Consider the following 13,669-nt stretch of genomic DNA (forward strand, 5'->3'; position numbering starts at 1 on the left):
TGTGCTTATACACTAATATACATTCTTTCAATATCTATTTTGTGCTACAAATCTGTGTTTAACTCTTGATCTAAAACTTCAAATAGTTTCCTGGAGTAAATATCGATCACATTTTCTAATCGTCACACCATCTTCTCTATCTTGGCAGAAATTTTCTAAAACCTATAGCCATGATTCCAAACATAATTATTAACAAAAACATACTACTTTACAAAGCAAAGAAGTTATTCTTCATGTGCCTAAGATGGAAAAATCTTTTTATTTAATCTCTGAGTCTGTTTTCTTTTCTGTAAAAGGGAGATACCATGTGTCCACTTCCAGGGTTATTTTTAGTTAAACAAGAACTCTGCTGTATATGAATGTGTAGAATATTACTCACACAACCAATAACATGCCCTAACTACAAGTCCTCCATAACCCGTATCTTTACTCCAACAAAAAGCCTAACATTCAGAAGCCATTTTGTGGCTTTATAATAAACATCAGAAGCTTCTTCAGCCCATTGAGCCACCAAAAAGACCCAGGGCACCAAGGCTAAGGAAGGAAGGAAGAAAACGGGGAGGACAGAATGACACAGAATAGGGAGAATGAGAAGGAGTAAAAAGGAGATAAGAAAAGTAAGAGGCATGTATGATGAACATGGGCTAATTGCCATAAGTAACTGCCTCCCGGCTACTGGCCCAACCCACTATGCCTGTCAAACCTTGGCCTAGAGGTACTGGCAGCCTGGTCGGCCCACAGGTGGGTCCTCAGGACACTCTGCTTAGGATGGGGCCTTCTATACCTCTTATCATGACATTCATTCATTCATGGCACTTCTCAATGGTATCTCTTCAAAAGCAATACCACTTTCTGCATTCTGCAGAGGAGTTCTCATAGCTGTAAATGGGGCAGATGGGAATCAGGTGAATGACACACGCTTGTTCTGAAGGAGCCCAAGTCTTATCCTTCAGTGACCACAGGGACTACAGGAGCACCGGAGGAACAGAAGAGCAGGGAGGAAGTCAGAAGGAACAGACAGGAGTAGGCCTGGTACCCAAGGGGCACAGGCTCTTCCTAGAGCTGAGGTCCTCAGCGTGGTCTGGGGAATATCTGGCACTTGTCAGGGAAGCAAATTATCAAGCTCTATGCCAGACCAACTGAATTAGAAACTCCAGAGGTGTGATCCAGCAACCTGCGTTTTAACAAGCCTGTCAGGGGATTCTGGTCCATGCTGAAGTGTGAGAAGCATCATCCTAGAGACATTAAGGTCCTCATTAGAAAAGTGGTGAAGCCTGGGGTAATGCTTTACAAAGAAAATCTATAAGGAGGGTAAGCAGTGTGTAGAACAGGGTAGAAGGAAGAGAGATGAGAGAGAAACCAATTTATATGGCCCTGGACTAGGGGAGTGGCAGTGGAGAGGGGAGAAGAACCCCATGCTGGAAGCACTGGTGGATGGGATTTGTCAGGGAATTGGGTGCAAGAGAAAAGGAGAGGAGAGTCAGAGGGCTGAGAAGATAGCAGTTCCATTTGCTCCAATAGAAGACTGGCGATTGAGGGTAGGTTTCAGAAAAGAGACTAAGTTTAGCTTAGGGTATATGGAGAACATATCCTTTCAAGATAGGTCAACCATCTTGGTCAGTTTCCCAATTCTTATTTTAAGAATCACTGCTCTCGAGGATCATTTTATAACAAACTTTAAGCTAAGTATTCTTTATTAGGCTTAAGTTTTCGGTGCTATATAATCTTCAAGATTTTGAGAAACATGTTGGTAAAATAGCCAAATCAAAGTTAAAGAAGTTTATTATATCCCCAATAAAGCCATCATCTTGACAGCATAACCTGAGGACAAGATATTTATTATGATTCTAATTAGCAATGAGAATAATTAGCAAAAGCTTGAAAGTGAAATAGTAAATGAGATATATGCCAAAAAGAGGCACTCATTTAAGGCATGATGAAACTGGGTAAACAGCACCTAATTGTAAGACATAGTCTGTAATTTCAAGAGAGGAAGTTGAATAAAATAGGGAGCAGGGCACTAAGCAAAAAGGTCTGCGCTTTGAAATTTGTTGCTCTATAAAAAGATCACACATTCCCCTAAAAAATCATCATTTTCAATGTGCATAAGCATTACCACTTTTCTTGAACAAAAATGCTGTATGTAAACACTGGGTGTCAGCAACCTTAGTTATTCCTACAAAAGCGTGGAACAGCATTCCGAGCACTGGGCAGCACAGCCACAACAACTGGAGTCCAAAATGTCTGCAGAGCAGCTACTTAAATACAATTACTTAAAGTTGGCCTTTATGGCCTTTTGACGAAATCTGCTGATGGCAGGTGGAGGTGAGGGTTTCAGTTGTCCTCAAGAACCAGGGCGAGCTAAGCAGACAACCCAAGTTGAATGTGCAGGAAATTAGTCATGAAGACTGTGAGGGAGGAGGGATGATGGGTCTTTTATTTCTGCTGCTACAGAACTCTTTAATGTGGTTATGTAGTTTTCCCAGATTTAAAAAAAAAAGATGGTGAGTCAGTCACACTGCAGTGAAATCAGCAGTCATGGGACACTATGCAACATCTACACAGGCTAAGTAAGGTTCCTCTGGAGGTCAGTCACCCCACACGGGGTGACTTAGGAAATAAAAGTTCAAGTTCCCCTTGAGGGAGGGAAGGAGGGAAAGTGGAGGCAGGCTGGCAAGACTAGGACTCTTGCCAAATTTTGACAAATCTTGATAAATCGGAAGACTCTGGTGAGTTATCTTGTGCCCTCTGCATATTTAAATCTAAAAGCAAACTACATCCTTGAAGATTTCCTGGGGTAGAAAGGCCCAAGGTTTATAAATTGTGGTCTCATTCATCTCAATCTATAAAATGGGTATTTATAGGCCATACAGTTAATACCCATTGTGTTATTATTGTTTATTCCCTCTGGGAAGGATTAGGGGGAGGGGGACAGGGCAGGAAGAAGGGAGACAAGGGAAAGAGGGAGGATGGGGAGAGAGAGAACAGGGAGAGGTAGAGACAAATATTTCTAAAGAGACTGCTGGAGACGTGGCTGGACTTTAATGCTAAATCCATCTCTTTGGAGAAAAACAGCATGTGGACCCACAGTCCTAAGGGGATAAAACTGACTCCTTTGGCTCTTTCCAATACCTTCCATGTGGAGTATGTTCTTCCCAGCGTTTACATTTTACACGCATTTTAGCTGCCCAGATGACCATCATCTGCTTCTTTTTATAAACAGGCACAAAAGTACTTTTCCATCCAGTGACCTCTCAGAGAGGATATCTGGCCATCAATTCCCACACCCACTAACACTAGATCTGTGATATATCAAACTAGTTCTCTTAAAGGCCAGCCTATAGACACCACCATCCCAGCAATAATTTCTGAATGATAATGGGCAGGATATTTTAAAAACACTTTTAGACTCCCCCAACATGCTGTACTGTAACTGTCACGGTGCAACTGTGAACCCTCAGGCTCACTATTCATGCACATCGTTTAACCATGGGGGTAGCTCCTCTACCTCCAAGTGAGTGAAGAAAGGGCAGAACTGTCACAACTGTCAGTGCTGCATGTTGACATCTGTGTGCAGGATAGGTGGGAGGTAAGTGAGTATTTACCAAGCACCGCTAAAGGCCAGCCACTTTCCAGATGAGGAAACTCAGACTCAGGGGGATGCCTTCCCTTCTCAGTCCACGATAGTGTGTGGAGGGGAGCTTCAAACCCAGCTCAGCAGGACATCAGCTATATTAAGAGTTTTGGTTTGTTGTTCAGTGGTTCAGAAGCAGATTCCAAACTTGCCTACCCATTGTTTGTCTTCATCCTTAAGGGGACAGGGTCCAGATCACCAGTGCCAGCTGGGTTGTCTCTTCAGTGCTTTCCTCTAATCCTCAGAACTTTTTTTCTTTCTCCCTGTCCCCAGTTCATCTCCAGTTTCCAACTTCCTGAGCTCCCCACTATCCCAATCAGAGGACTTGCGGAAGGTGGTGGGTGGTAGGAGGCTGACATGGTACTTAGCAAAATACCTCGTCACAGGAAAGAATCAAGCCAACCACAGGAGGGAAAACACTGCCCTCCCACCTCAACGAAAGGGAAGAAAGTCTGAAGTCACAAAATCCCACTTCCTACAAATACATGCTGTTGCAGTAAAATAAGACTGCCTATAGAATGTTTACATGCCAGCCATTTAGAATATGTGAGGCCTTCTGCTTCCCTTCTGCCTACCCTGAAGGGAACCTCATCACTCTCTCTCTTACCTTTTGTCGGCCTTTTCGACACTGCTGTGCAGCAGGAATTTTGTTGAGAAGCATGGAGAGCCCATATTTGTCATTTTTCATTTGGTACCAGTTGGTCCCGTTTGGCTATTTTTAAGCTTAAATAAATATTACAGCACATTTTTCTGTCATTTATATGTACACATGTTCTTTGTTTAATAAAGCCTGTGAGAAGTGGAATCATTTGTACAAAATCAAATTGTGTTTTCAGACCTGCTTTATTGTATTTCTATATAGCGAACTTTAGTTTTTTATTCCTGGTTAAAGGGAACCCAGAAATAGTTTTTTAAAAAATAACAATCAACTCCTTTCTTTTCTACAGTTCGTAAGGCAGCTATTTAAAATTTCTATGGCGTGATCTTGGCACAAAGACGAGAAACTCTGCCTTCGGTTCTCTGTAATTCTTGCCTTCTCTTTGCAGAGCTCCCCATCCCACTGCTGCTCATTTCCAGAGCTGATACTTTTACCACCTAATTCAAATCACTAGTCACTTTCAAGAAGTGTTTCTAAGTCAGCAGACAGTTCTTACAACACTTCAAAGAGCAACTCAGTTAAGTTTCTGATAATGTGAGTGTCATAAGAAAAAGTAATTTAGCAAGGTTTTGCGTAGTTTGTTATTAAGAAGCCCATCAAGTTTTAGAAAAGGTGCTAAGGTTACCTAAAAGTATGAAAATACTGATGTTTGCCAGAAAACTATTTTTAAGCAAAAACACCCACTCTAAGTACACTCTCTCCATCTCATCCTCACTGTCCCAACTGCTACAATTGCTTGTTGAAAATGCCCTCAAATGCTGGAACATTCCAGAAAATATGTCCAAGAATTCTCTGAGTACCTTTTCAGTGAAGTTGCTAGGGGTAGAATTAGATGGGTAAATCTTTGCTCACATATTTATTTGACAACATGTACAATTATTTTGCAATCGAGACCAGGAAAGAACAGGCCATGGGGAATAGTGATCAGGAAGCTGCAATTACCAATGAATAAGATTTACGCAAAGACCACTGATAGAAATGAAGCCAGAGCATCAGACCAGGAGGTTCTTCCAAAGTTTCCCATGCACTTCTAGTCAAATACATACCTGATAACTATTCTGTGATCCAAAGCTTCCCAGAGATGAGAATTAAGCTTATATTTACCAATAACTACAGACACAATATTTATTATATCACAGTTACAAATGACCACAGAAACAACCAGAAGCTACTGCTGTGCCTAATATTTCTCCCTTCCTCTTAGCACTCACCCGCTACCTCCCACCTAGTTCAAATCCATCAGTTAAATCTCCCCATCTTACTGCTGGCTCTGACACTCCTACAGAGCCACCAGGCTGGTGTCAGTGAGAGGGAGTGATATACCACCATCCAACTCCACCTGCCCTTCCTGGACAGCTCTCTCCCTGCCCTTCCCTAGCAGCTTCCCCTCAGGCTTGGCCCTAACTGTCTGCCTCATAGTAGCATTTAATCCCGTCCAACTCAACAAAAGCTCCCCTGCTCAGAGCCAGCCCTGCTACTCAAGTTCAGAAGGGCATCACCATCCTCTGTCTTCCCCGTCAACACCCCCATCGGGCTGCACTTGTTTTCTCTCCCCAAGGCTGGTGTGAGTGAAGACTTAAAAAACGTAGGAATCAATGACCTGCCCTCTTCTCTTGCAGAAACTGCTTGTACCAGCTTGCAACTGGGCCTTTATTCACACAGCGTGTGAGGACTGATTATGTGGAAATGATTCTACCTTCTGCATGGGAAGATCCTACTTGGAAATATGCTCCGTCCACACTCCTTAAACGTGGACTAAGAACACTAGTGCTTGCTGCAGTGTGCCCGTGAGCTGGGGTCTGTGACTCGTCAGTGCAAGCCATGACATTGGGAAAGCCTCTGGTAGACTGTGACTTTTGAATTTTAAAACCATACAGGCTGGAAGTGCTACACTCAGTTGGCTTCGTTCAAGTCCTTAACTGAGAATGAACCACAGTTCTAATTTTACGACATAAAAACTAGCTGTTTGCATTGCTCTTAGTTTAAGGATGGCTCGCACCCTCTGCCAAGGACAGACGGAGCCCCGAGCAGTACGTCCCCTGTCCTGCCCTGGTATTGTGCACATCACATGGCGGAAGCTCAAGTAGTTGCTGAATAAATACACATCTGATACCTATTCTTTGGAACTTGTGGAGAATTAAATCCAAAGCTTCACATCCTCCATATTAAACTTTCCAGAGCAGAGGATTAAAATGCTAAGGTAAGTTGCTAACCATATATACCTCAACATGTGGATGTCCAAGTTCCAACTTCTTAAGCAAAAGGGTCACCAGCCAGCATGGTACCTAAATGTCTCAGATCATTTGGTGTGGAACTAAGTCATCCAACTTGGAAATGAGATGAGTTATGCCCAAGGAACGGGTTCTGCATATTCAAAGATATGAACCCACACTAAAACCAAGGTCCAGTAACAAGTCTAAACAGTGAATCTGTTACAGACTAACTGGGTTAGTCATCAGAAGTAAATTTTAATTTATATCCTGATATTCTTAAAATTAAGTCTTAGAAAGGCTTAGACTTGCAGGTATAAAAAAAGTTTTTTACTTGCTACAATTTATTCCCTTCTGTAACATAAAAAAACAATGTGGGTTTTCATTTAAATACTTTATAATCGAGCAGTAGTTGTCAAAAATATTTCCAACGTAATCTGACAGCAAATTATCTCAATGCCCACACCACCTCTCTCATAGAGAAGAACTCACATGCTCTTTCTACTACCTCCTTCAGCAATTACAATGGTTCTTATCTGCACTTCATAATGGTTCATGGCCTAAATCTCTTGATCCCTCATAGGTGGGCCAACAACCCCATCAGCACCAAGTTCTGCTCTGATCCCATCTGTGTCCAACCTGATTCAGGGGTAGAGAGGATGAGGGACAGGCAGACCGGCTCAGGTTTTCACAGCCCTATGCTCTCCTCCCCCTGGTCCTTACTCCTTGCCAGCTTCTTGAGAGTTTCTAATACTATATCCAACCTGTGTACAGAATCTACACTCCACTTCTCATCTTACCTGTCCCCTTTCCTTCTTCCATTTCCATCACTGCCTTCAGACTCATGTGCCTGCATATCCATTTTCAGAAGAGCCTGCTCCTAGGTTCAAATTTACTAAGTTAAAAGTTACCTGGACAGATCCAAACTTTCCTTTCTATCTTTATTTATCACTGTCCCTCCAGCCTAGTCATAATATACAACTTTTGATTACTATAACAAAGGCAGCATAACAGAGTTCCAGGTCTTCCACCAGCTGTCTAATACAATTTCACCTTTTTGGACTCGGTTTTCTCTTCTATTTTAAAATATAAGCCCTATGCTCTCCTCCCCCTGGTCCTTACTCCTTGCCAGCTTCTTGAGAGTTTCTAATACTATATCCAACCTGTGTACAGAATCTACACTCCACTTCTCATCTTACCTGTCCCCTTTCCTTCTTCCATTTCCATCACTGCCTTCAGACTCATGTGCCTGCATATCCATTTTCAGAAGAGCCTGCTCCTAGGTTCAAATTTACTAAGTTAAAAGTTACCTGGACAGATCCAAACTTTCCTTTCTATCTTTATTTATCACTGTCCCTCCAGCCTAGTCATAATATACAACTTTTGATTACTATAACAAAGGCAGCATAACAGAGTTCCAGGTCTTCCACCAGCTGTCTAATACAATTTCACCTTTTTGGACTCGGTTTTCTCTTCTATTTTAAAATATAAGTGTTAAAAGAAAAGATCTTTGAGGAAGAAGAAAATTAACACGTATGGAATACTTATTAAGGGCCAGGCAGACATTGCGTATATATGCAGTCCTCTTAGGAATGTTGAAGGAGGGAAGGTATAGTCGCTTCTGTTTTCTAGATGAGGAATCTGAAAGTCAGAAAAGTCAGGTGAACTACCCCGAGGCTGCCTGGTCTAAGCAGAAGAGCCAGGCCCAGACTCTGCCCTGCCTCTCTGCCTCCGTGATCCCATACAGCTCCAACATACACTCATACCTTCCTTAACTGCAACCCCCAGCATCTAGTCCCTGACCAATCCCAAAAGGATTCACATCACTCCAGTGAAGATCACCTTCACTAGCAGGCCTAGGGCTCTCAATCTGAGAGAACAGGCTGAAACAAGCTAAAACAGGAAATCTTGCACATCGCTTGTGAAAGTGATGTGAAAACAAACAAACAAAAACCACAAAACTTCCTTCTATCTATCCACTATTCAAAGTCACAGAGCAGCAGCAGCAAAAACCTTCTGCGGATGGAACTTCTTTCCTGGCATGCAGAGAAAGGCTGGCCTTCTAGTCACTGTTGCGGGCTCATGAGCTGCAACCACAGATGCAGGGACACAGCTCTCTAAATAGGGTCCTGATAACATGCACAAAAATTCAAGTAAGACAAGGTCAAGGGTTCAGATCCCTGTACCTGCCAGCCACCAAAAAAAAAAAAAAAAAAAAAAAATTTAAGAAAGACTTTTTGGATTCTGTTCCTTAAGTCCAACTCCTCTGTCCCATTCTACAGTCTAGGTCTTCATTGCATTTCTTGCACAGGTTGAGTGCATGAGTGCTAACATCTTTGCAGCCCTGATCTTTAAAAGGAAATTTTAGAAGGTGTAACTCATAACCTCTGTGCTGCTTGCTGTAGCTGGGAAACAGCCAGTGTGTGTTATGATGAGAAGCAGCCACACCAAAAAGTGTGATTTCTTTTATTTTAACATCCATGTAAACTTTATGGTAAGAGGTGGGTGATAAAAATTGTGTATGTGAGATGGAGGGGAGGGGTGAGGATGGGAACTGGCGAATGGTGTTCACCTGTTTTCAAAGTAGCGACAAAGCAACAATTTTTCACTTTGGGCATCAGCCCCTACACCAGTGCCACAGAGACAGGCTCCTCACCAATACTTTACGAAATGCATTAAGTTCCTCTTGCCTGCCACAGAAGTCCGTACGACAATCTAGCTATATCAAAGCATCTATAATTATTAGGCACCATACTCCAGAGTTACTTTTAAATTCAAATTTTTAAATTCTTTTTTAAAAAGGCAAAGCAAGTTCAGTATCTATTCCTAAAACCTACAAATTCTGAAAATCAGAGCTAAATCTACTTCTGTATGCAAAAGAGGAATCAAGATGCCCATATAACAGGCAGTAGAATTATAAATATTAATTTCCTTCCTGCGTATCTGTAGTTTAAAATTGTTCTACAGAGAACATGTACAATTATTTTAATAAGGCACAATGACTTTATGCTAAGCTACAACTTAAAAACCGCATTGTAAGTGCCCTCACGATTTCTCATATAATAAAAATTAGGCACTTTTTATAGTTACTCCAAATTACAAATGTCTCAACACTGCACTTGCCAACTAGTCTTCATAGAGATGACAATACTACTGCAATATGCTGGGCATTCTGCCAAAGAGAAGGAATGCCAGAAACCTCACACAAATCTATTAGAAAAAGTTAAATACTTTCTACTCATTATCAGTATGTGGTTAGCTGAGGTGAAATATTAAGGTACCTTTACCTTTGACATAGGAATAAAGTATAAAGTCAACTTTTCTCAGCAGTAGTTCATTCTATATTTATATTTTGGCATGAATTAGACTGACACATCTTTTATATATTTTAAGAGTTTCACATTAATGAATCCAAGAACTTGTCTAAAATAAAACAAAGAAATAAAATCCCATAAATAACAAAAAGCCATTAAGCAAGCCAGGGCTTTATGTGGAAGGGCACACAGTCTCCTCCCTTTCACCCTACAGCTAAAAGCAGTCAATGAAGGGATTCTGTGTTTCACAGCACTCTTCTGTACAGTGTTGAAAGTGATAAATACTGAAAATTAATTCTGGCTTAGGTAGGGGAAGCAAGCAACTACAAAGCACAGGTGAAGAGTAAATGCACCATTAAGAACTTGGTTTCTTCATCTGCTTCTTAACCCCTCACATTTTTTACTAACCTTGAACAGAGGTTAAGAAGCGAGAGAAGATGGAGCAGGAACACTAAGAAAGAATCTCCCTGAAAGGGTCTTAAGATTTCCCTATGATATACCACCCATTAAGCCCTAATTATGTATGTACTGGTTTACTTTCATAACTATGAGAGCATGACCTTTAGTTTGCCCAAGTCATATACAACCATGGCACTCAACAACTCAACAACAGAAACCTCTTGTTTCTTCATGTCCCTCACTAAATTCTGCAGCCATTTTATTCTGGCCAGTTCCTACTCTAGCCTTATCCTTTCTGAAATCCCAGAGTCCTTTTCAACAGCTTGAGGATGTGTTCTAAGTATGAGATATACCACAAGTGAAACCCTTCTTTCTATATTTTTTGGCAACTCTCTTTCCTACGAGAACGTGACCCCTGTAAGAACAGGGACTCTGTGCTGTCCTTTTCCACTCACAGAATCTTCTGGGCTTACCACAGTGCCTAGCACAAAGTAGAAGCTCAATGTGATTTCTGGATTGATCTTCTGTGTGTCTGTGGATAGACACTCAACCAACACCACCTCATCTGTCTCTGTACCCTATATTTTGACCTCCATCTCTATTTACTATCATCAATAAGTTCTGTGTTTACAAAGTGTCCTTACAGACAGATATCTGATTGTGATTGTGATCTTGATCAACATCACATTCAATGGGACCTACCTAATCTGGGGAAATGCAGAGAAAACCCAGGAGGCAGGCCAGGCTCTCCACTTACCGCCACTTCCACCGACTGCATGGAGAGGTCACATGGTGGCTTCAGGGCTTTGGGTCTCGTGGCATACCAGAAAGTGGTGAGAGCTGCAAAAGCTCCGAAGCCCATAAGCGTGTTGGTGGGAAGAGTGCGCACGAACTGTCGGAAGTCAACCAGATCTGGCATTCGAAAATACCGGAATAACTCGTGGGCTTGCATTGTCCTGTGTTGCTGATTCCCTAAGCTGAATTCTGTTGGAAGAGAAAAATGTCAAATTCATTCCAGGGAAGCAGGACACCTCTCCAGAATTCCCAAAAGACAACTGTCTAACTTGACAGTTGGCTGCCCAATTGCATTAAACCCAGTTGCACAGAACAGGTCTTCGCCTGGCTGTTGAACTTCAGTTTTATAGAAACACTTTGAGAATTCATTTTTGTTCTACTTCTCCATTACCTTGTGAAGAAAAAAAAATTATCTTCCTTTTATTAATCACATTTAAAGTTTTTTGGATTTTTTTTTTTTTTTAAAGATGACCGGTAAGGGGATCTTAACCCTTGGCTTGGTGTTGTCAGCGCCACGCTCAGCCAGTGAGTGAACCAGCCATCCCTATATGGGATCCGAACCCACGGCCTTGGTGTTATCGGCACCGCACTCTCCAGAGTGAACCACGGGCTAGCCCTACATTTAAAGATTTTATTCATGAAGAATTCTTGCCATAAAATTCTGAAATTAAGTGGTATAAGTTTCTGTTTTCTTCCCTGATATTATATGTCTGTTCTCTTCCATCTAATCAAGTACACTCAACTCTCATTATCAAGGCTAGCGGGGACATGACTAAAGAGGAACAAATAAGCCCAAACCACCTAAATAAGTTTCTATTTCTTCCAACAGATCTCAGAAAAACTGGTAAAACAGACCAATCCAAATTTCAACATGTCTCTCACTTTCCCCATAATCCTTATACCACCACGAAAGTGGTGATGTAAATGCTGAAAAACCTGTAGTCGGCTATTCTAAGATCATTGTCTTTTATATTTCCCAAGACATTATAGCTAAAATAGATAAATTAATCAGTGTGCATAAACTTTAAACCAACCACCAGATACCGACAAAGATGACAGCACAGTATTTCAGAGAAAATACAGAATAGTATTTAAGGTCCTAGATACCAGAGACAAATTCTGCCTCCGCAACTTATTAGTTGTATGATTTGGGACAAGTGATTTCACCTCTCTGTGCCTCAGTTTTCTTATCTACAAATGGGAATGGAAATAGTAGCTATCTCAAAGGGCTTTTATGACTACTAAATAATTCGTATAAAAAGGTTTGGATGGTGCCACACACCAGAAAGTGCTCAATAAATGTTAGATATTATTTTCTTTACCAATGTGCTTTGATTAGTCCTGAATGCAGAACAGTAAGGCACACAGGTAATAAAAAATGATGCTTGCGTACAAGCAGTTCACAAACAAAATTAAGAAGCCAAAATACACAGAAGAAAATTAGGTGAAAACCTGATATATATCAAGCCCCAAACTGAATATTACAATTTATAGATCAGTATTTTTAAAAATATACAGTACAGATAATAAGAATAACTGTAATTAGAAGATTATTGCTGAACAACTGCTGTAAAGTTTTGCAGTAAAGGGAAGGAAACAGTAAATGATCTGAAAGACTTTTCTCAAAAGCTCCCTGGCAACTCAACAAGTGTTAACATTTTACCTTTAAGTTCAGAGGGTATTTGTGAGCTACTTACTATATATTCTTTTTAATAGCTATGTCATAAGACTGAAAATATTTTTTTTCCAAATATAGAAATCCTCTGTTTAAATTTAAATCTGTACAATTATATAGTTTTTCAGAGTGGCAGACTATCCAGCTGTTTTACTTGAACTATTTTTTTTACTTTACTAAACCAACAAAATATTTACTCGGCTCAATCTTGTCCTACAACAGTTCTGTGTAAGTGTATACACACACACACAAACACACACACAAAAGTTCAACAAAGAAAGAACAGATAAGCAGATTTCTTCAGGTCATAATTCTGGAGAGAAAGTACCAGCACTCACAAAACACTCACCACCTGTGCCACCAACAGCTGATTGCTAGGTGACACACTACTGCAGAAACAGAAAAGGGTGGCAAGAGGGGTGGGGTGGGGTTAAAAGAGCTCAGCCGGTGCTTACCCGGCCTGCCAAGGTCTCTCAGGGAATTAGTCACATGCCGAGTCCTACGCTGCTGCCCACTGGGCTAAAGGTAACTAGCAGGCAAAATCCATACTTGACTTCTCAGGAGAACAGAGGATGGAGGACAGGCCAATGAGGAGCTGGGAACAGAGTCACCCCACTACTCCACCCATGGGCAAGGACAGGCATCAGTGAGTGTCGCTGCCAGTGCCAGTTCTGACTTCAGACACTGTTTTCTTTCTGCTCAGCTTCCCAATAGGAAGAGACAATGGCATATTTTTTTTAAACCATTGAAATGAAGGATCGGATGTTGGGTGGTATATCTAACCAACGTAAAGCATACCAAGAAAGAAATAGATTCCCAATGCTCACAGCAGATTTATTCTAGATGAATTCATAGGAATTGAGCTGCTCCCATAACTTTGTATATTTGAGTACCTAGTGTATGCCAGGAATTGTGCTAGGAGCTGGGAAGACAGTGCTAATCATCTGGCCCAGGCTTTCCATGGGCTAACCATCTAGTGGGGAA

General features: G+C 41.3%; 1 protein-coding gene across 2 annotated transcripts in view; it reads right to left on the reverse strand.

Annotated features, from left to right (window-relative positions):
* The window catches only part of ACSL1 (acyl-CoA synthetase long chain family member 1), a 58,953-nt gene that overhangs the window by 27,280 nt on the left and 18,004 nt on the right, over positions 1-13,669 (reverse strand). For both annotated transcript variants that reach the window (XM_063076553.1, XM_063076555.1), the window contains exon 2: positions 10,973-11,199. In XM_063076553.1, coding sequence (XP_062932623.1) covers positions 10,973-11,167 — 195 coding nt within the window. In that variant the 5' untranslated portion in view covers positions 11,168-11,199. The remainder of the gene's footprint in view (positions 1-10,972; positions 11,200-13,669) is intronic.

Source organism: Cynocephalus volans, chromosome 13, assembly GCF_027409185.1.
Source record: "Cynocephalus volans isolate mCynVol1 chromosome 13, mCynVol1.pri, whole genome shotgun sequence".
Taxonomy (NCBI): Eukaryota; Metazoa; Chordata; class Mammalia; order Dermoptera; family Cynocephalidae; genus Cynocephalus; species Cynocephalus volans.